This window comes from Salvelinus namaycush, chromosome 23 (assembly GCF_016432855.1).
Source record: "Salvelinus namaycush isolate Seneca chromosome 23, SaNama_1.0, whole genome shotgun sequence".
NCBI lineage: Eukaryota > Metazoa > Chordata > Actinopteri > Salmoniformes > Salmonidae > Salvelinus > Salvelinus namaycush.
In genome coordinates this window covers 27,979,617-28,003,055 of record NC_052329.1, presented here as the reverse complement: position 1 = coordinate 28,003,055, position 23,439 = coordinate 27,979,617, and the positions used below count along the sequence as shown (strand labels likewise).

The 23,439-nt window shown below is 45.9% G+C and overlaps 1 protein-coding gene across 1 annotated transcript in view; it reads left to right on the top strand.

The window, feature by feature from the left end:
- Positions 1–23,439, top strand: part of frem2b (FRAS1 related extracellular matrix 2b) — a 136,152-nt gene that overhangs the window by 77,217 nt on the left and 35,496 nt on the right. Inside the window, exons 7-9 of the mRNA XM_038961809.1 lie at positions 4,681–4,911; positions 10,891–11,016; positions 11,199–11,450. Coding sequence (XP_038817737.1) covers positions 4,681–4,911; positions 10,891–11,016; positions 11,199–11,450 — 609 coding nt within the window. The remainder of the gene's footprint in view (positions 1–4,680; positions 4,912–10,890; positions 11,017–11,198; positions 11,451–23,439) is intronic.

The window sequence follows — 23,439 nt, the reverse complement described above, 5'->3', positions numbered from 1 at the left end:
ACTGAAGTGTAAGAGGTCTCCAATTTTTTAATTGGACTGGATCTTTATATATACCACTTGGGTCCTGTTTCAGTAATAACGATATCAGACCTTCTTGTTGCGTGTCTGATAATCTACCATTTATATAGGAGTGGTTAAAACAAGCTAATAATGGTCCTTTGAGTATATCAAAAAAAGTTTTGTATACTTCCACTGGTATGCCATCCAGCCCTGGAGTTTTCCCATCCTTAAAGGCCCCAATTGCATCAAGCAGTTCCTCCTCTGTAATTTGGCCTTCACATGAGTCTTTCTGTACAGATGTTAATTTTACATTATTAATAGGAAAAAAATCCATACAATTAGTTTCAGTTAGTGGAGATGGAGGAGCCTGAAACGAAAACATATTCTTAAAGTACTTTACTTCCTCTTTCAAAATATCATTTGGTGAATCATGCGTGACTCCATCATTTGTAACAAGTTTTAATACATTTTTTTTGGTAGCATTTCTATATTGAAGATTGAAAAAGAATTTGGTGCATTTTTCCCCATATTCCATCCAGTTCGCTTTATTTTTATAATATATTACACTGGATCTTTCTTGAATAAGTTCCTCCATTTCTTTTTGTTTTTCCTCTAACTTATTCTGTGCCTCTATGGTACCGTTTTTATTGCTATCTAACTGTACTGTTAGTCCTTCAATTTCCTTTGTTAATATGGACTCTTTTGATCTAAATTCCCTTTGTTTTATAGATGAGTACTGAATTGCATGGCCTCTAAAGGCACACTTAAAAGTGTCCCATACAATAAGGGGATCTGCTGTACCTATGTTATGTCTGAAAAAGTCAGTTATAAAATCTTCTGTCCTAGTTCTAAACAATTTATCATCTAGTAGACTTTGATTAAATTTCCAATATCCTCGCCCACGTGGAAATTCTGTAAGAGAAATATATATGCCAATTATGTGATGATCCGACCGCATTCTGTCCCCTATCAACACTTTTTTAACTTTTGGTGCCAGAGAGAATGGTATAAGAAAGTAGTCAAGACGACTAGCTTGATTCAGCCTCCGCCATGTATATCTCACTAAATCAGGGTATTTAAGTCTCCATATATCCACTAATTCCAATATATCCATGACATTCATGATTTCCTTAAGTGCCTGAGGGTGATAGTTTGTAGTGTGATTTCCTTTCCGGTCTATAGAGGTATTTAAGACCGTATTAAAATCTCCCACTATAATAATAGAGTCTAGTGTTGCTTGTAGAGTTGATAAATTCTTATATATATTTTCAAAGAAGCTTGGATCATCATTATTCGGACCGTATAGGTTAACAAGCCATATTTGTTTATTGTCCAATAACATATTTAAAATAATCCATCTACCTTGAGGATCTGTTTGGACAATTTGCACATTTGGATCAAAATTATTGTTAATTAAAACCATCACCCCTTTTGAATTTCTTTGCCCATGGGAGAAATATATTTTGCCCCCCCAGTTCTTTTTCCACAAAACTTCATCTAAAACTGTTGAATGGGTTTCCTGTAAACAATAGATATTATAATCCTTCTCTTTTAGCCAGGTAAATACTGATCGTCTTTTCTTATTATCTGCTAAGCCATTACAATTGTAACTGGCTATACTTATTTCACCACTTACCATAATGAGACACACCTTTCATTCTTTTAATCAGAATATATTTTTGTAAACGTACTATTAAAAAGTAACATAATGATTGAGTGTCTATATAGTTGTACCATGATATTTGCATTTCTACTAAGTAAACCTCCAATTGGTCCCTACTATTCCACCCGCTAAAAGGCCTCATCTCGAGATGGCTTGTCATCCCAATGCCCGGTAGACCACCCTCGACCCCCTGTATCCCATAGCCCTGAACCGACTGGGATCCATTCTTTGAAAAGAGCATACAGTGCCATTTACCGAATTGAAGAAGATCAATTACCATATGCATTTCCATTGCCCTCACCTCGATTTGTATTATATATATCTGTGGATCATCCTCTATTGTCCCTAACATCTTTTACTTCTTCCTTCGCAACAGTTGTGGGATACACACATACACCCACACACACTCAGCCCTTACCCCCACACAACCATAAGCTCACTTTCTCAACAATTGCACCATCCCAGAGCCCAACTCAAGATGGGTCATGATTTACAAATGCACTTGCAGTTGCAGCTGCATGAGAAGGCCTGCAAGACCGCACAAAAAATTAGCAAAAATTGAGAGATTTATTTACCATTGTCATATCCTAGATAATGGAGGTCAAATGTACACCTTATTCCTGAAACACCCACAATACGGCCACCCGTCATGACCATGTCCCCACGCATCTCCATGCAGTCCGACTTTGATTTTGTGCCGCCAGGGCCACAATAATATACCCCCTCTCTGAATGTCCGAGTGTGACCCCCTCCCCATGGGTTACTGCAGCTAGTGTTGCCAGCACTGCCACTGCCTGGGTGGGGGCACCCCACCGGAATCCCCACCGGCTAGGTACAAGGTCGTCAAGGTTCTCATTAGCAGCTTTGAGAATTTCCTTGTATATTATGCTCTCCCTTTATGGGGCTTTGGCTTTGCAGGACCAACCCTGCCAAGCAGGCTCAGAATCTTGAGGGGGCAGTGCTGCTCTTGGTCTCTGACCTCATTTTAGCTGCATACAGACCGCTTACAGCGGGCACATAAAACAGTTAGGCAGTCCTTTCTGCTCCTCAATGTGTTTAATGGATCTCAAACCTCAAAGGATGAAGGGAGATGGAAAGAGAAAGCCAAGCCTTCAGATGAACCAGACTCACAGGCATCAGATCAGTCTGACAGACCCACTACCCATCTGCCTTGGTACTGAGATGACACACTGACTGATCTCAGGCCAGTGCTTCACACTGAGAGGAGACAGGGGATATCTGCTCCATCCCAGCCCTGCTTGCTGGCCTGCCAGAGCCAGCCCTGATCACAAGATCTAGGATACATCTGAAATGGCACCCTATTCCCTATATAGCGCACTACTTTTAACTGGACACCTGGTTCTTTATTGGACGTTGTGAGGCATTCGGTAAAGTTGTGTGCATCAGGGGAGGTGCTAGTATAGCAGCTATGTAGAGCTAGCCTGCTGCTATATAGGCTAAAGCAAAAATGTCATAATATTTAAACCCAGGCCTGCTGCTAGGCCTCAGAGCTGCTTCTGGGATCAGGGAGCTGTAGTCCTCCTTCTGCTGTGAGAGAGACAGGGCTTGCTTCCCAAATAGCATCCTATTCCCTATATAGTGCACTACTTTTAACCAGAACCCAAATAGGGCTCTGGTAAAAAAAAGTAGTGCATTGTGTAGGGGATAGGGTCTCATTTGGGATTTAGACAGAGTTAGGGAGCCGCTTCTCTGCCTGCTCTTTGAAGACAGGTGATATATATTCCGGCTCTGTTTAGCTCATCCATGTTATCTATGAACACATTTACATTTAAGTCATTTAGCAGACGCTCTTATCCAGAGCGACTTACATTTAACCTTTTTTTTTTTTTTTTTTAACTAGGCAAGTCAGTTAAGAACAAACTCTTACTTTCAATGACGGCCTAGGAACAGTGGGTTAACTGCCTTGTTCAGGGGCAGAACGACAGATTTGTACCTTGTCAGCTCGGGGATTTGAACTTGCAACCTTTCGGTTACTAGCCCAACGCTCTAACCACTAGGCTACCCTGCCGCCCCACATGTCAGCAAGAACTGTAGCAGCCCCTTGAACACGTACATGGCCCATTTCCCTTCTTGGTGTAGGCATATCAAAGCTCACTTCAAAGAATGAAATGGTAATTTTGGTCCAATACCCCAACTCCTCCATCTGTGCATCGTTGAAGCTCTTTAGTGTTATCTTCTCTCTTCTCACTTGAATCTCTCAGTCTCTCTCTCTCGCTCTTTTATCTTTATCTAGCTTCTTAATTTATGTGTTTGTTTGTTGTTGTTATTATTATTAATTAATTAAATCATTAATATTTTTGTTGGTCTATCTCAGAGCGAGCCAGCCAGTGAAGCTAGCTGGTTGTGTAGCTAGCTGAACAGCAGGAGTCCTGCCATAATCACCAGCCCTCAGTGACAGCAGGTCTGATCAAACAGCACTGGTACAAACTACCACCAGCAAGCTGGGCAGGCTAGACTCAGTAGGCTGGGCAGTAACAACAATGTCGATCTACCAATACTTCTACACTACCTGCATAGACAACCTTGTTTTAAGTTGATTCTGCTTTACCCACAATATAGCTTAATTGTGTCAAGGTAATGTAGCTTGAAAGGAAGCAAAATTATCTCCCAATGTGGCATGGTAGGTAATTGACCTTGGTAAGATTGAATATGTATTACAGTGTCCTCTGTGTTCAGTCAGACCACTAGGGGCCAGATCGAGAGTGACGTCCTGATTACCACCCCCTCCTCCAAGCAATTCTGTAATTACCTTACTCCCTCCTCCTGGTCCACGTCAGGGCCATCTGCTAGCTGACACAACTTTATCTAACACTGACTGCTTCTCTGACCCATCTCTGACTGGGCTCTGTTATTGACCGGTTATTATATCTGGATGCTACCGTTTGATCTTATCTTGTTGAATGCCACATTATAAGAAGAAATGTTTTATGTACAGTACATGTAATAATTTCCTCTTCCTCTATGTCCCCTCTCTCCTCTCCTCCCTCCTCGCCCAGGCATCAGCACCACCGATGGTACTGCGGAGAAGGATAAGGACTTCCGTGGTAAAGCCCAGAAGCAGGTCCAGTTTAACCCAGGTCAGACCACGGCCACATGGAGGGTGAGGATCCTGCAGGATGGAGTGTACGAGCAGTCTGAGACCTTCCAGATTGTTCTATCAGAATCTGTCATGGCTGCCCTGGAGTTCCCTGACACAGCCACTGTGGAGATCCTCGACCCAGCTGATGGTATGTACTACAGTTCCATGTTCCAGAATAGCTTGTTTTAATAGTCTTAACAGTGTTGTGTTCAAATGACTAATGGTTGATAAGTCATTACTACAGGTAGGTTCTTCATCAGTCTTAGCAGAGATGATTGGTCTGAGGTTATCTCTATGGGAGAGGCAGGGTTTTATAGTAGGTGGGTGAGAACATCCAGGTCAGTGGATAACAAAACATGGACCTTCATTGTAATCAGAGGGCTGATATAAATACTATGCATGCCAGTCTCTCTTGGCTAAGAGCTGAGGAGAGACTGACTGTATCACTTCTTCTTTTTATAAGAAACATTCATGTGAATCCCATACTGTTTGCATAGTCAACTTACACACCGCTCTGACACACACACTTACCCCACTAGACATGCCACCAGGGGTCTTTTCATAGTCCCCAAATCCAGAACAAATTCAAGAAAGTGTACAGTATTATATAGAGCCATTATCGCATGGAAATCCATCCCATCTCATATTGCTCAAATGAACAGCAAACCTGGTTTCAAAAAACACATAAAGCAACACCTCACGGCACAACACCTCTCTCATATTTGACCTAGATAGTTTGTGTGAATGTACTGTATTGTTCTTTTACAAAAAATAATATGTAGTTCTGTCCTTGAGCCGTTCTTGTCTATTAATGTTCTGTATTATGTAATGTTTCATGTTTTGTGTGGACCCCAGGAAGAGTAGCTTCTGCTTTTGCAACAGCTAATGGGGATCCTAATAAAATACCTAATACCTTCGTCAGCCTCATTAATGAAGCTGCTCTTTGTTAGTGAAGCTGCTCTATGTAAGTGAAGCTTCTCTCTGTTAGTGAAGCTTCTCTCTGTTAGTGAATATGCTCTCTGTTAGTGAAGCTGCTCTCTGTTAGCTAAGCTGCTCTCTGTTAGTGAAGCCGCTCTTTGTTAGTGAAGCTGCTCTTTGTTAGTGAAGCTGCTCTCTGTTAGTGAAGCTGCTCTCTGTTAGCTAAGCTGCTCACTGTTAGTGAAGCTTCTCTCTGTTAGTGAAGCTGCTCTCTGTTAGTGAAGCTGCTCTTTGTTAGTGAAGCTGCTCTCTGTTAGTGAAGCTGCTCTTTGTTAGTGAAGCTGCTCTCTGTTAGTGAATATGCTCTCTGTTAGTGAAGCTGCTCTTTGTTAGTGAAGCTGCTCTCTGTTAGTGAAGCTGCTCTCTGTTAGTGAAGCTGCTCTCTGTTAGTGAAGCTGCTCTCTGTAAGTGAAGCTGCTCTCTGTTAGTGAAGCTGCTCTTTGTTAGTGAATATGCTCTCTGTTAGTGAAGCTGCTCTCTGTTAGTGAAGCTGCTCTCTGTTAGTGAAGCTGCTCTCTGTTAGTGAAGCTGCTCTTTGTTAGTGAAGCTGCTCTCTGTTAGTGAAGCTGCTCTTTGTTAGTGAAGCTGCTCTCTGTTAGTGAATATGCTCTCTGTTAGTGAAGCTGCTCTTTGTTAGTGAAGCTGCTCTCTGTTAGTGAAGCTGCTCTCTGTTAGTGAAGCTGCTCTCTGTTAGTGAAGCTGCTCTCTGTAAGTGAAGCTGCTTTCTGTAAGTGACGCTACTGTCTGTTAGTGAAGCTGCTCTCTGTTAGTGAAGCTGCTCTCTGTAAGTGAAGCTTCTCTCTGTTAGTGAATATGCTCTCTGTTAGTGAAGCCGCTCTTTGTTAGTGAAGCTGCTCTTTGTTAGTGAAGCTGCTCTCTGTTAGTGAAGCTGCTCTCTGTTAGCTAAGCTGCTCACTGTTAGTGAAGCTTCTCTCTGTTAGTGAAGCTGCTCTCTGTTAGTGAAGCTGCTCTCTGTTAGCTAAGCTGCTCTCTGTTAGTGAAGCTGCTCACTGTTAGTGAAGCTTCTCTCTGTTAGTGAAGCTGCTCTCTGTTAGCTAAGCTGCTCACTGTTAGTGAAGCTTCTCTCTGTTAGTGAAGCTGCTCTCTGTTAGTGAAGCTGCTCTCTGTTAGTGAAGCTGCTCTTTGTTAGTGAAGCTGCTCTCTGTTCGTGAATATGCTCTATGTTAGTGAAGCTGCTCTCTGTTAGCTAAGCTGCTCTCTGTTAGTGAATATGCTCTCTGTTAGTGAAGCTGCTCTTTGTTAGTGAAGCTGCTCTCTGTTAGTGAATATGCTCTCTGTTAGTGAATATGCTCTCTGTTAGTGAATATGCTCTCTGTTAGTGAAGCCGCTCTTTGTTAGTGAAGCTGCTCTTTGTTAGTGAAGCTGCTCTCTGTTAGTGAAGCTGCTCTCTGTTAGCTAAGCTGCTCTCTGTTAGTGAAGCTGCTCTCTGTTAGTGACGCTGCTCTCTGTTAGTGAAGCTGCTCTCTGTTAGTGAAGCTGCTCTCTGTTAGCTAAGCTGCTCTCTGTTAGTGAAGCTGCTCTTTGTTAGTGAAGCTGCTCTCTGTTAGTGAAGCTGCTCTCTGTTAGTGAAGCTGCTCTCTGTTAGCTAAGCTGCTCTCTGTTAGTGAAGCTGCTCTCTGTTAGTGAAGCTGCTCTTTGTTAGTGAAGCTGCTCTTTGTTAGTGAAGCTGCTCTCTGCCTCTTATCAATCCCTGGCCTGGCTCCAGAGCCTGGGAATTTTGGAAAAGTTACCCGAGTTTTGCAACCCCAGGTTAGATTTAGTGATCAGTAACACTGTAACCATAGTCCATATGGGAAGTTGTTTCCTCCAGAAAGGTAAATAAACAAGGTTAAATAAATAAATACAGTTACATTGGGTATGGAGAATCCCAAGGTTAGGGTCAGACCCAGGGTATGGATGGAGAACAGTAGACTGGAGCCTTCCCAGGCTTCTCATGTTGTTTACCCAACGGCTGTGTCCCAAATGGCACCATATTCCCACTACATAGGGAATAGGGTGCTATTAGGGACGTACAGTAGTCAAAGTATCTAAATACAGTTCAGACAAACAAGGTTTTTAAAAACAGCAGCTAAGCCGTTCGTTCCCCTGTGATACTGTAGCTGGAAGTCTGAGAAGTCTTGCATAATGCTGGAAGTCTTGCATAATGTACATATAAATGATGCCTCTCCTCTACTTCCCCCTCTGGGGTCCCTCTGTGTGAGAGGAGGAATATTCTGTCAACAACTTACGTTGGTTAAAATGTATGGAGGTTGGTACTGTTTGTCTCACAAAACACTCTAGTCCCTTGAGGGAAATTAAGATAACATGCAGCTATCAAGTCAAGTCAATTTGTATTAGTCACATGCACCAAATACAACAGAGAGCAGCTTCACTAATGAGGCTGACAAAGGTATTAGGTATTTTATTAGGATCCCCATTTCACCTTACAGTGAAATGCTTACTTACAAGCCCTTAACCAACAATGCAGTTTTAAGAAAAAATACCTAAACAAATGTAAAAAAGAAAAAAAAGAAGAAAAAAAAGAAAACATTTATTTCAAGATGGAGAAAAAATATCAACAAATAAAATAAATACAAAAATATTAAAATGTTTAATTTAAAAAAAGATATATATATAGGTGTAAGGGGTGCGTACTGGCGGCAGAGAAGTCAGGCGCAGGAGAGCAAAAACTGACGTGCTCAAGCACTTACAATAAACAATTCCAGACAAGGACATGTGGGGAACAGAGGGTTAAATACACAACATGTAATGATGGAATTGAAACCAGGTGTGTGGGAAGACAAGACAAAACAAATGGAAAATGAAAAATGGATCAATGATGGCTAGAAGACCGGCGACGCCGACCGCCGCCCGAACATGGAGAGGAACCAACTTCGGTGGAAGTCATGACAATAAGAAATTAAAGTAACAAATAATTAAAGAGCAGCAGTAAAATAATAATAGCGAGGCTATATACAAGGGGTACCGGTACAGAGTTAATGTGCGGGGGCACAGGTTAGTCGAGGTAATTGAGGTAATATGTACATGTAGGTAGAGTTATTAAAGTGGCTATGCATGGATAATAAACAGAGAGTAGCAGCAGAGTAAAAGAGGGGCAATGCAAATAGGCTGGGTAGCCATTTGATTAGATGTTGAGGAATCTTATGGCTTGGGAGTAGAAGCTGTTTGGAAGCCTCTTGGACCTAGACTTGGTGCTCCGGTACCGCTTGCCGTGCGGTAGCAGAGAGAACTGTCTATGACTAAGGTGGCTGGAGTCTTTGACAATTTTTATGGCCTTCCTCTGACACCGCCTGGTATAGAGGTCCTGGATGGCAGGAAGCTTGGTCCCAGTGATGTACTGGGCCGTACACACTACACTCTGTAGAGCATTGCGGTCGGAAGCTAGTAGATGCCATACCAGGCAGTGATGCAACCAGTCAGGATGCTCTCGATGGTGCAGCTGTAATATCAATATTATGATTTTGCCGTTACACATTAACATATAATTTTGCTTCATGACCACAAACATGTATATTGATACATTAACATATCAAAATGCTATTTTAGATTTCCATGATTTCCCAGCTTCTCAGAATACACCTGTGTCTCAAATGGCACCCTATTCCCTTTTTAGTGCACTACTTTGACCAGAGCCCTATGGGCCCAGGTAAAAAGGAGTGCTCTACATACGGAATAGGGTGCCATTTGGGACTTACATTACAATTGACCCAGGTTCTAGCAGCTCCTTTAAATGTGAATCTCTTCAACTATCAGAAGAGTTCAAATTTAGTCAGAGAGAGAGAGAGAGGAGAAGCCCTCCACATGAAGGCCTGTCAGCCTTGGTAGGAGCTGGTATTAAGGGCTATAAGCTTGTAGGTTCTGCCAGCCTGAGTAGGAGGTAGAACATCTACTTATTTAGTCAAGACCGGGCTGAGAAGGGCAGGGAGCCATTGGTCCAGTGTCCTGGTCAGACAGTAATTGGTCAGGTGGGACTGTTGGGGGTTGTGAGAGTTCAGGCCCTGCTAGCACACTGGCACCTTATTAGCACAGATGACCAGATTCACAATTACAGTAAAGAATAGGTTTTAAGAAGAAGCATAACAGTGATAGAGAGAATATTGTAAACTTGTCTATGTGGGGTAGATACTTCTTAGTGTAGGCCTCTGGGATGTAACTCAGGTTTAGTAACTTAGACACAGTCACGCTATGCAGAGTAAAGGAGGAGAGGAGAGAAGGAGATAAGGAGAGGAAAGGACAGGACAGGACAGGGGGAGTGACTAACACAAACTGTAAAAAAAGACCAATGGTTTGAACAGGTCTCTGCTTGCTAACAGAATCAAGACACGTCAGGTTTATTATCCAGGCCCACTTTAACTGTCCTTCTTCACATTCAAAGTCTACAGTACGGTAGCTGGACTTTTCCTATTAACAATTCACTAAATGTATATGTATTCCCTGATTGGTCCCTGTGCGCCAGCTGTCAAATCAGAGAGGCTTCTGGGTAGTTGTCTGTGCCAACCACTGATGTTAGTCATCGTATCCTCTGGATGGATCCCAAATGATGCCCTATTCCCAATATAGTGCCCAACTTTTGACCAGAGCATACATAGGGCTCTGGTCAAAAGGAGTGTACTACTGTATATAGGAAATAGGGTGCCATTTGCGACGCAGACTATGTCTTCTGCCTCAGTTCACTGGGTCAACTCATCCTTTATAGAACTCTGTCCTCAGAGAGGAGCCTGGACCAGAGCACCAGCAGCAACATATTGTAATAGACAGAAATATTCAACACATTGTTGTACCCTCTTCTCATCAGCATAACTTCTGTATTAATGAAATAAGTATGTACACAGTGAGAAGGATGTGGTTTATCTCTCTCTCTCTCTCACTCGCTCTCTCTCTCTCTGTCCCCCGCTCTCTCGCTCTCGCTCTCTCTCTCTCTCTCTCTCTCTCTCTCTCTCTCTCTCTCTCTCTGTCCCTCGCTCTCTCTCTCTCGCTCGCTCGCTCTCTCTCTCTCTCTCTCTCTCTCTCTCTCTCTCTCTCTCTCTCTCTCTCTCTCTCTCTCTCTCTCTGTCTCCCCCTCTCTCTATCTCTCCCCCCAACTCACTCTCTCTGTCTCACCCCCCCTCGCTCTCTTTCCCCTCCCCAGAGTCGACAGTGTTCATCCCGTCTGCAGTCTACCCTATAGAGGAGGACATTGGGGAGCTGCTGATCCCAGTGCGCAGGAGTGGTGATGTCACACAGGAACTCATGGTCATCTGCTACACACAGCAAGGTACAGTCCACACACACACACACACACACACACACACACACACACACACACACACACACACACACACACACACACACACACACACACACACACACACACACACACACACACACACACACACACACACACACACACACACCTCCCTCTCTTCTCATCCCTCTCTCATTTCCTCTCTCCTACAGCCACAGCTACAGGGACCATCCCCTCTACAGTCCTGTCCTACTCTGACTACATATCCAGACCTGAGGAACACAACAGTGTCCTGCGCTTCGATAAGGGCGAGACGGAGAAGTCCTGTCGTGTGGTGATCATAGATGACTCTCTGTATGAAGAGGAGGAGAGCTTCAACGTTACCCTCAGTATGCCCATGGGAGGCCGTCTGAGACAGGAGTACCACACTGCCAGGGTCACCATCATACCTGACCTGGACGACGGTAAGATGGCCCTTCACTTTTCACCTTTGACCTTTCAAACCTCTCGCCTGGAGGACAGGATAATAGTTACCAGCTGAGGAAAGTGTTAATATCGCTCTTGAATAGACTAGGCTTGCGTCTCAAATGGCACCCTATTCCCTATGTAGGGCACTACTTTCGACCAGAGTAGTTCACTTTATTGGAAATAGGATGCCATTTGGGTCATTTATTTTTCGCAAAAAGATTGCTCCTGTCCTGTCACCTCTGGCAGATTATGTTAAGACAACAATGTTAGCAGACGTGTTGCTATTTAATTTTGCTTATAAGCAAAGGAGACAGTTGAGATGCTGTGTAAAAAGGTACATTTATACTTTAATAGTTTTCATGAAACATCTAGAACAGATAGATCAGGTGACCTTCGAAAGGTACACACACATACCCAGCTATACACCTCTACACACATACCCAGCTATACACCTCTACACACATACCCAGCTATACACCTATACACACATACCCAGCTATACACCTATACACACATACCCAGCTATACACCTCTACACACATACCCAGCTATACACCTATACACACATACCCAGCTATACACCTCTACACACATACCCAGCTATACACCTATACACACATACCCAGCTATACACCTATACACACATACCCAGCTATACACCTCTACACACATACCCAGCTATACACCTCTACACACATACCCAGCTATACACCTATACACACATACCCAGCTATACACCTCTACACACATACCCAGCTATACACCTATACACACATACCCAGCTATACACCTCTACACACATACCCAGCTATACACCTCTACACACATACCCAGCTATACACCTATACACACATACCCAGCTATACACCTCTACACACATACCCAGCTATACACCTATACACACATACCCAGCTATACACCTATACACACATACCCAGCTATACACCTATACACACATACCCAGCTATACACCTATACACACATACCCAGCTATACACCTCTACACACATACCCAGCTATACAACTCAGGCAAAGTGAATTCATGACTTTACCAATAGAAGCAGGCTCCCATCGGTTGGATGTGGTTTGGTATTGATGTTTTGGTTAATTGTATCCTTTAGATGAACAGAAAACCCTAAACTTTTAAATAACTTATGAAAGAAAAAATGATTGGTATAATTAATTACTTATGTGGTACTATGCTGACGGATACAGGTAAACTTGAAGTACAGAAATGATGTAGTACCAACTGAATGAAACCAATAGAGCAGTGGTGACCAAACCTTTTATAGTCCCGTACCCCTTCAAACATTCAACCTCCAGCTGCGTACCCCCTCGAGCACCAGGGTCAGCACACTCTCACGTGTTGTTTTTTGCCATCATTGTAAGCCTGCCACACACACACTAAACAATACATTTATTAAACATAAGAATGAGTGTGAGTTTGTCACAACCCGGCTCGTGGGAAGTGACAAAGAGCTCTTATAGGACCAGGGCACAAATAATAATAGAATAATAATCAATAATTTTGCTCTTCACTTAGTCATCTTACATATAAAACATATTTATTTATTCATCAAAAATTGTGAATAACTCACCACATGTTAATGAGAAGGGTGTGCTTGAAAGGATGCACATACCTCTGCAATGTTGGTGTAACGTCCGGGGTGTAGTGGGTGAGAAGTCAGGCGCAGGAAGCAGAGAGTTCAGGGTAGTGCTATTCCTTTTAATGCACAAAAACCGGTGAACATAAACCAACCCCACGAAACACAGGGCGCACACCAAAACAAATGCCCAAAACACGGGGGACTTAAACAGTCCAACAAAACCCATAAAAATGGGAAACCCGACTAATCAGCCTAAAACACAAACAGGTGCAACCAATAAACAGAAAGGGGAAAGGGATCAGTGGCAGCTAGTAGGCCGGTGACGACGACCGCCGAGCGCCACCCGAACAGGAAGGGGAGCCACCTTCGGTAGGAGTCGTGACAGTACCCCCCCCCCCTGACGCGCGGCTCCAGCAGCGCGCCGACACCGGCCTCGAGGGCGACCCGCAGGGCGATCCGGATGGAGGCGATGGAAATCCCTCAACAGTGACGGGTCCAATATGTCCCCCACCGGTACCAGCACCTCTCCTCCGGACCGTACCCCTCCCAGTCCACGAGGTACTGCAGGCCCCTCACCCGGCGTCTCGAGTCCATAATGGCCCGTATCGTATACGCCGGGGACCCCTCGATGGCCGGGGGGGGGCGGGGGGACCTCCGGCACCTCACCACCGTCCTGCAGGGGACCAGCTACCACCGGCCTGAGGAGAGACACATGAAACGAGGGGTTAATACGATAATAGGAAGGGAGTTGTAATCTATAACACACCTCGTTTATCCTCCTCAGGACTTTGAAGGGCCCCACACATTGCGGCCCCAGCTTCCGGCAGGGCAAGCGGAGGGGTAGGTTTCGGGTCGAGAGCCAGACCCTGTCCCCCAGTACAAACACGGGGGCCTCACTGCGGTGGCAGTCAGCACTCCTCTTCTGCCGTCCACTGGCTTGTTTGAGGGATTCCTGGACGGCTCTCCAGGTCTCCTTGGAGCGCTGCACCCACTCCTCCACCGCAGGAGCCTCGGTCTGACTCGGATGCCAAGGTGCCAGGACCGGCTGGTAGCCCAACACACACTGAAATGGTGATAGGTTCGTCGAGGAGTGACGGAGTGAGTTCTGGGCCAACTCCGCCCATGGGACGTACCTCGACCACTCCCCTGGCCGGTCCTGGCAATACGACCGCAGAAACCTACCCACCTCCTGGTTCACTCTCTCCACCTGCCCATTACTCTCGGGGTGATAACCGGAGGTCAGGCTGACCGAGACCCCCAGACGCTCCATAAACGCCCTCCATACCCGGGACGTGAACTGGGGACCCCGATCAGAGACAATGTCCTCAGGCACCCCGTAGTGCCGGAAGACGTGGGTAAATAGCGCCTCCGCAGTCTGTAGGGCTGTAGGGAGACCGGGCAACGGGAGGAGACGGCAGAACTTAGAAAACCGATCCACAACAACCAAGACCGTAGTGTTCCCCTGAGACGGGGGAAGATCGTTCCGGGAATCCACTGACAAGTGGCGGGCCTGCTGGTAAATAAAGCCCGACTAATCAGCCTAAAACACAAACAGGTGCAACCAATAAACAGAAAGGGGAAAAGGGATCAGTGGCAGCTAGTAGGCTGGTGACAACGACCGCCGAGCGCCACCCGAACAGGAAGGGGAGCCACCTTCGGTAGGAGTCGTGACAGTTGGGTTGTATTGGAGAGAGTATAAGTCTTAAATCATTTTCCACACACACTCTGTGCCTGTATTTAGTTTTCATGCTAGGGAGGGCTGAGAATCCACTCTTACATAGGTACGTGGTTGCAAAGGGCATCAGTGTCTTAACAGCGCAATTTGCCAAGGCAGGATACTCTGAGCGAAATCTGGCAGTGGCTTCTGATTAAATTCAATTTTCACAGAACCGCTTGTTGCAATTTAGATGAGGCCCTCTTGTTCAGATATCGGTAAGTGGGACTGGAGGCAGGGCATGAAAGGGATAACGAATCCAGTTGTTTGTGTCATCCACTCAGGTCCTTCGCTATATCACATTTGGCATTGTCCGTAAGCTTGAGTTAATTTGCACACAAAAAAATCATACAATGATAGAAAGACATGTGCGTTGTCCTTGTTAATGCAGACAGAGAAGAGCTCCAACTTCTTAATCATAGCCTCAATTTTGTCCTGCACATTGAATATAGTTGCGGAGAGGCCCTGTAAAATCCTAGATTCAGATCATTCACCCAGATAGGCCAGTCGTGTGATGAACTTGTCATCATGCAAGCGGTCAGATAAGTGAAAATTATGGTCAGTAAAGAAATCTTTAAGGTCGTCTCTCAATTTAAAAAAACGTGACAATACTTTGCCCCTTAATAACCAGCGCACTTCTGTATGTTGTAAAAGCGTTACATGGTCGCTGCATAGTGCAGAAAATACATGAGAGTTCAGGGGCCTTGCTTTAACAAAGTTTACCATTTCCACTCTAGTGTCCAAAACATATTTCAAGCTGTCAGGCATTCCCTTGGCAGCAAGAGCCTCTTGGTGGATGCTGCAGTGTACCCAAGTGGCGTTGGGAGCAACTGCTTGCATGCACGTTACCACCTCACTATGTCTCCCTGTTATGGCTTTTGCACCATCAGTACAGATACCAACACATCTTGACCACCAAAGTCCATTTGATGTCACAAAGCTGTCCAGTACTTTAAAAATATCCTCTCCTGTTGTCCTGGTTTCCAGTGGTTTGCAGAAGAGGATGTCTTCCTTAATTGACCTCCCATAAACGTAACAGACATACACCAGAAGGTGTGCCAGGCCCGCCACATCTGTGGACTCATCCAGGTGTAACACATAGAATTCTCTGGCTTGTATGCGAAGCAGTAGTTGTTTCAAAACATCTCCTGCCATGTCACTGATGCGTCGTGAAACAGTGTTGTTTGATGGAGGCATTGTCTGTATATATTTTTTGGTCTTTTTTCCCCAGCATTGTCCCAGCGATATCTGTGGCAGCAGGAAGAATTAAGTCCTCCACAATAGTATGGGGCTTGCCTGTCCTTGCCACTCGGTAGCTCACCATATAAGACGCTTCTAGCCCTTTCTTATTAATGGTATCTGTTGCTTTTATACATGTCTTACTACTCAAAAGTCATCTTAATTCTCGCTCCAAAAACTCCCATGGCTTATTTTTCAAATTGGCATGTTTTATTTTTCTAAGTGTCAGCGCAAGAGTGAAGGTTTCATCGAGTTGTGAGATAGTACTTTTGCACATATAACACACTGTGGCTGAGGAAAGGCACTGCTCCCAATATAAGTCAACCCCAAATCAATGTAGTTCTCATCATATTTGCGTCTCTTCGATGGTCCAACGTCCCTGTCTGCTGTTCGGTGGTTTTCTGGGTAAGCAGGCATTAGCTCTTCGGCTGCATCAGATTCACAACTGTCAGAGTCCATGCTAGCTGGGCTAACAACAAATGTAGAATTACTGATGCTAGCATTGGATGCGCTCATGGAAGCAGAACAACTTGTGTCGTCGACAGGTGCAGGTGTAGTACTGCTGGCAGTAGAGCTGGTATGTGTCTCTATGGACGCGGGCCCTACTTTTTTTAACCATTAATCAACTTTCTAGCAAACGGAATGAGCAGCAGCTACGTTTGGCTACATACTTGTTATTTTTTATTTCACCTTGATTTAACCAAGTAGGCCAGTTGAGAACAAGTTCTCATTTACAACTGCGACCTGGCCAAGATAAAGCATAGCAGTGCAACAAAAACAACAACACAGAGTTGCACATAAACAAACGTACAGTAAATAACACAAAAGAAAATAAAAATAGAAAGATCTATGTACAGTGTGTGCAAATGTAGAAGAGTAGAGAGGTAGGCAATAAATAGGCCCTAGAGGCAAAAATAATTACAACTTAGCATTAATATTGGAGTGATATATGTGCAGATGATGATGTGCAAGTAGAGATACTGGGGTGCAAAAGAGCAAGAGGGTAAGTAATAATATGGGGATGAGGTAGTTGGGTGTGCTATTTACAGATTGGCTATGTACAGGTACAGTGATCGGTAAGCTGCTCTGACAGCTGATGCTTAAACCTAGAGAGGGAGATATGACTCCAGCTTCAGAGATTTTTGCAATTCGTTCCAGTCATTGGCAGCACAGAACTGGAAGGAGAGGCGGCCAAAGGAAGTGTTGGCTTTTGGGATGACCAGTGCAATATACTTGCTGGAGCGCGTGCTACGGGTGGGTGTTGCTATGGTGACCAGTGAGCTGAAATAAGGCAGGGCTTTACCTAGCAAAGACTTATAGATGACCTGGAGCCAGTGGGTTTGGCGACGGATATGTAGTGAGGGCCAGCCAATGGGAGCATAGAGGTCGCAGTGGTGGTAGTATATGGGGCTTTGGTGATAAAACGGAGGGCACTGTGATAGACTGCATCCAGTTTGCTGAGTAGTGTTGGGGGCTATTTTGTAAAAGACATCGCCAAAGTCAAAGATCGGTAGGATAGTCAGTTTTACGAGGGTATGTTTGGCAGCATGAGTGAAGGAGGCTTTGTTGCAAAATAGGAAGTCGATTCTAGATTAAATTTTGGATTGGAGATGCTTAATGTGAGTCTGGAAGGAGAGTTTACAGTCTAACCAGATACCTAGGTATTTGTAGTTGTCCACATATTCTAGGTCAGAACTGTCCAGAGTAGTGATGCTAGTCAGGCGGGAGGGTGCGGGCAGAAATTGGTTGAAGAGCATGCACTTAGTTTTACTAGCATTTAAAAGCAGTTGGAGGCCACCGAAGGAGTGTTGCCACATACGGACCGTTAGTGGAATTCCCGCGAGAGAGTAAGGGTTAATGTGATTGGATGTTAATTATGTGACTAGGCTACCTGTATTTGACATAGTGTTGTTGTTTCGCTGAACACTAGATGCTTTCATTTTATTTTTGGCAGTGAAACGAGGCTACTCAGGTAAATGTGAAAAAAAAAAATGTGAAGAAAAATATATTACATTTTGGGGGCGTACCCCGACGGCATTGCTCATACCCCAGTTTGGGAATACCTGCAATAGAGGAATAGTGGCTTGTGTGCAAGTGTGTGTATGTGCATGTGAGTGACCAGGTCCCATAGTGCTTTGGTCCAAAGTAGCGCACGATGTAAGGAGTAGGGTGCAATTTGGGACACAGCACCTGTGAGTCTCCTCTTGCTAGAAGGAAGGCCTTATCGCAAGGCTCATATCCACATCTGATAGTCTCCTGTATCTCATATCTTCCAAACAGCCTTTGTTCAACAGCACCTATTGGGCATTCCTTTTTTCCATATCTGCCTGGCTAGTTCCCTTTCTCCCTTCTCCCTATAAACCCTGGGTGTGTGTGTGTGTGTGTGTGTGTGTGTGTGTGTGTGTGTGTGTGTGTGTGTGTGTGTGTGTGTGTGTGTGTGTGTGTGTGTGTGTGTGTGTGTGTGTGTGTGTGTGTGTGTGTGTGTGTGTGTGTGTGTGTGTGTGTGTGGGTATGTACCCTGGACATCTGAAGGAAGCACCGCTGTGAAGGGGTGGCAGGCAGGGAACAGTGGATGTGAAAATCCCTTGGTATAATCACTGAATCTTCCTTTTCAAACGTTCATCAAAACTCTCTGGCTGCACACAAACACACCATCAAAACGTCCATCTGAAACAGAACTAATTGGGGTGATGCAACTCTCCTCTCAGCATTCCAAAACCTCGCTGCAGGAGTTTAATTGAGTCCTAAAAGTAATGTAGGAGGCCTGTAGATGGAAAGAAAACATTGTTTAATGCGTATCATTGAGATACAGTAAACATGGTTATATCTACACCAGGGGGGAATCTCAAATGGCACCCCATTCCCTAAATTGTGCACTACTTTTGTCCACGTCCCAAATAGCTCCCTATTCCCTATATAGTACACTTAATTTGCTCAGAGCCCTATGGGTTCTCATCAAAAGTAGTGCAGTATGTAGGGAATAGCGTGCCATTTGAGACGTAGCACTGGTCTGATCTACCATCTCAGACTGAGTGAAGATTCACCAGATGTTCTCTCACAGGGTAGACCATCTAGACAGGACAACTCCCCTCTTACCAAACATGTCTCTCTAACAGTCAGTCCCTCTTATAAACCTAAATCGACAGGATAGTAAATTATATTTGAGCTTCACTCCCTAATCAAAAATCAAATGCGGTACATAAAGGATAGACTGTATGACATATTCAATAACATATTATCCCATTGGATAGAAATTCCACTTAATCATTGTTTGAGAGTGTGATTTTGTGTTACCTCTTATTTTAAACAACCTGATTTTGTAGAATAGAAACAAATAGATTTATTTTCAGTCTTAGATCTCCAAGTCAAGTATCCCGAATACTTTGGGGCATGTATTTATTCTAGCATTCGTTGTTTAATGTCCAAATAGTTTCTTAGCCATTGAGTCTCAGACCGTAGTGACGTTCTTAGTCACATATTCCCAGGGGACGTTGTCATTCAGCATCATGTGCCTTTGTGCTGAATGACACTGGCAGGAAATTATGTTACATATTTGAACCTGTGGGAGAGAGAGCTTAGTGAATAATAAGTCCCACTGCATTACTCAGACCGGGTTACAGGTACTCTTATAGCCTCCTTGGGAACAGAGGCAGACACACTACTTAAAGACTGTGTGTGTGTGTGTGTGTGTGTGTGTGTGTGTGTGTGTGTGTGTGTGTGTGTGTGTGTGTGTGTGTGTGTGTGTGTGTGTGTGTGTGTGTGTGTGTGTGTGTGTGTGTGTGTGTGTGTGTGTGTGTGTGTGTGTGTGTGCATGTGTGAGACATGGCTGCCACAGGAGGCATGCTTGAGATGGCTCTCTACTGTACAGTAGCTCCTTCCTCTGTAACCTAAGATGGTGTACAGGGACCTCGACCAGTGTGTGCATAAGATCTTTAACCCCTACTATTCCTTGGTATTCCCCTCAGTGTCAGAGCAGCTGTTGGGACGCTGAACTAAAGGGTCAACGGTTTGAATAGTCTGTACCCCTGTATGGGGCGGCAGGTAGCCTAGTGTTTAGAGCATTGGGTCAGTAAACGAAAGGTTGCTGGATCTAATCCCCAAGCTGACAGTGTAAAAATCTGTCGTTCTGCCCCTGAGCAAGGCAGTTAACCCACTGTTCCTGTCAGAGTCGTGTGTATAGGTGGCAGGGAAGTCAGGCGCAGGAGAATCAAACTTAATGTAATGGAGTTGTTTAATAACAATAAATAAAACATAACTCCAAAACTATAATAGCAATAAAACAAAGTGGGTACGAGGACCCGTCGCGCACCAATACAAAACAACACGAAACTGAACATCAAACAATCTCTGACAAAGACATGAGGGGAAACAGAGGGTTAAATACACAACAGGTAATGAGTGTGATTGAAACCAGGTGTGTAGGAAGCCAAGACAAAACCAATGGAAAATGAAAAATGGATCAATGATGGCTAGAAGACCGGTGACGTCGACCGCCGAGCACCGCCCGAACAAGGAGAGGCTTCGACTTCGGCAGAAGTCGTGACAGTACCCCCCCCTGACGCGCGGCTCCAGCAGCGCTTCGACACCGACCTCGGGGACGACCCGGAGGGCGAGGCGCAGGGCGATCCGGATGGAGACGGTGAAAATCCTGCAGCATGGAAGGATCTAACACGTCCTCCACCGGAACCCAGCATCTCTCCTCCGGACCCCTCCCACTCCACGAGGTACTGAAGGCCCCTCGCCCGACGTCTCGAATCCAAGATGGATCGAACGGAGTACGCCGGGACCCCCTCGATGTCCAGAGGGGGTGGAGGAACATCTCGCACTTCAGCCTCCTGAAGCGGGCCAGCCACCACCGGCCTGAGGAGAGACACATCGAACGAGGGGTTAATACGGTAATTAGTGGGTAGCTGTAACCTATAACATACCTCGTTCACTCTCCTCAGGACTTTAGACGGCCCCACAAACCGCGGACCCAGCGTCCGGCAGGGCAGGCGGAGGGGCAGGTTTCGGGTCAAGAACCAGACCCTGTCCCCTGGTGCGAACACCGGGGCCTCACTGAGGTGACGGTCTGCGCCAACTTTCTGGCGTAGTATGGCGTGCTGAAGGTGGACGTGGGCGGCCTCCCAGGTTTCCTCCGAGCGCCGGAACCAATTGTCCACCGCAGGAGCCTCGGTCTGACTCTGATGCCAAGGAGCCAGAACCGGCTGATAACCTAATACACATTGAAAGGGAGAAAGGTTAGTGGAGGAGTGGCGGAGCGAGTTCTGGGCCATCTCTGCCCATGGCACGAACTTCGCCCACTCCTCCGGCCGGTCCTGGCAATAAGACCGCAGAAACCTACCCACATCCTGGTTAACTCTCTCCACCTGCCCATTACTCTCGGGGTGAAAACCTGAGGTAAGGCTGACCGAGACCCCCAGACGTTCCATGAACGCCTTCCAGACCCTTGACGTGAACTGGGGACCCCGATCAGACACTATATCCTCAGGCACCTCATAGTGCCGGAAAACGTGTGTAAACAGGGCCTCCGCAGTTTGTAAGGCCGTAGGGAGACCGGGCAAAGGGAGGAGATGACGATCCACAACGACCAGGATCGTGGTGTTACCCTGTGAAAGTGGAAGATCAGTTAAAGAATCCACCGACAGGTGTGACCACGGCCGTTGTGGAACGGGTAAGGGTTGTAACTTACCTCTGGGCAGGTGTCTAGGAGCCTTGCACTGGGCGCACACTGAGCAGGAGGAAACATAAATCCTCACGTCCTTAGCTAAAGTGGGCCACCAGTACCTCCCTTCAAGACAGCGCACCGTCCGACCTATCCCAGGATGACCAGAGGAGGAAGACATGTGGGCCCAATAGATCAGTTGGTCGCGAACAGAGGTAAACAAAGCCTTCAGGTGCCTAAAAGCCCTGTTCGCCTCAGCTGACCACTGCAAGCGCCACGGGCCCCCCTTTAGCAGTGAGGTAATGGGAGCAGCAACCTGACCAAATCCTCGGATAAACCTCCGGTAGTAGTTGGCAAACCCTAAGAATCGCTGCACCTCCTTTACCGTGGTGGGAGTCGGCCAATTACGCACGGCTGCAATGCGGTCACTCTTCATCTCCACTCCTGACGTGGAAATCCGATGCCCTAGGAAGGAGACGGACTGTTGGAAGAACAAGCATTTCTCAGCCTTGACATATAGGTCATGCTCCAACAGGCGACCAAGCACTTTGCGCACCAGAGACACATGCTCGTCGCGTGTAGCGGAGTATATCAGGATGTCATCGATATACACCACTACACCCTGCCCGTGCAGGTCTCTGAAAATCTCGTCTACAAATGATTGGAAGACTGATGGAGCATTCATCAACCCATACGGCATGACGAGGTACTCATAATGCCCTGAGGTAGTACTAAATGCCGTCTTCCACTCGTCTCCCTTCCGAATACGCACCAGATTGTACGCACTTCTGAGATCCAGTTTAGTGAAAAAGCGCGCCCCGTGCATTGACTCAATCGCCGTAGCGATAAGAGGTAGCGGGTAACTATACCTCACCGTGATTTTATTTAGACCTCGATAATCAATGCACGGGCGCAAACCTCCATCCTTCTTCACAAAAAAGAAACTCGAGGAGACGGGGGAAATGGAGGGCTGAATGTACCCCTGATGCAGGGATTCGAAGACATATGTCTCCATAGCCACCGTCTCCGCTTGCGACAGGGGATACACATGACTCCTGGGAAATGCAGCGTCTACCAGGAGATCTATCGCACAATTCCCCCGTCGATGGGGTGGTAATTGAGTCGCCCTCCTTTTACAGAAGGCGAGAGCCAAATCTGCATATTCTGGGGGGATGCGCACGGTGGAGACCTGGTCTGGACTTTCCACCGTAGCAGCACCAACGGAAACACCTAAACAACTACCTGAGCACTCTCGCGACCACCCCGTGAGAGCCCTCTGTGGCCACGAAACAGTGGGGTTATGACAAGCTAACCAGGGTAGGCCTAGCACCACAGAGTACGCAGGAGAATCAATAAGGAAAAGACTAATCTTCTCCTTGTGACCCCCCTGCGTTACCATACTCAAAGGAGCGGTGGCCTCCCTGATAAACCCTGACCCGAATGGTCGACTATCTAAGGCATGAACGGTAAAAGGTATATCCACAGGAACAATGGGGATCCCTAAACTATGAGCTAAACCTTTATTAATGAAATTCCCAGCCGCGCCTGAATCTACTAGCGCCTTATGCTGGGAACGCGGGGAAAATTCAGGATAAGTGACAGAGACAAACATATGTGCAACAGAGGGCTCTGGATGAGAATGGTGCCTACTCATCTGGGGTGACGCAGAGTGCCCTGCCTGCTGCCTCGATTCCCAGAGGAACCAACCCAGCACCGACCAGCAGTGTGACCTCTGCGACCACATATGGTGCACGAGCGGG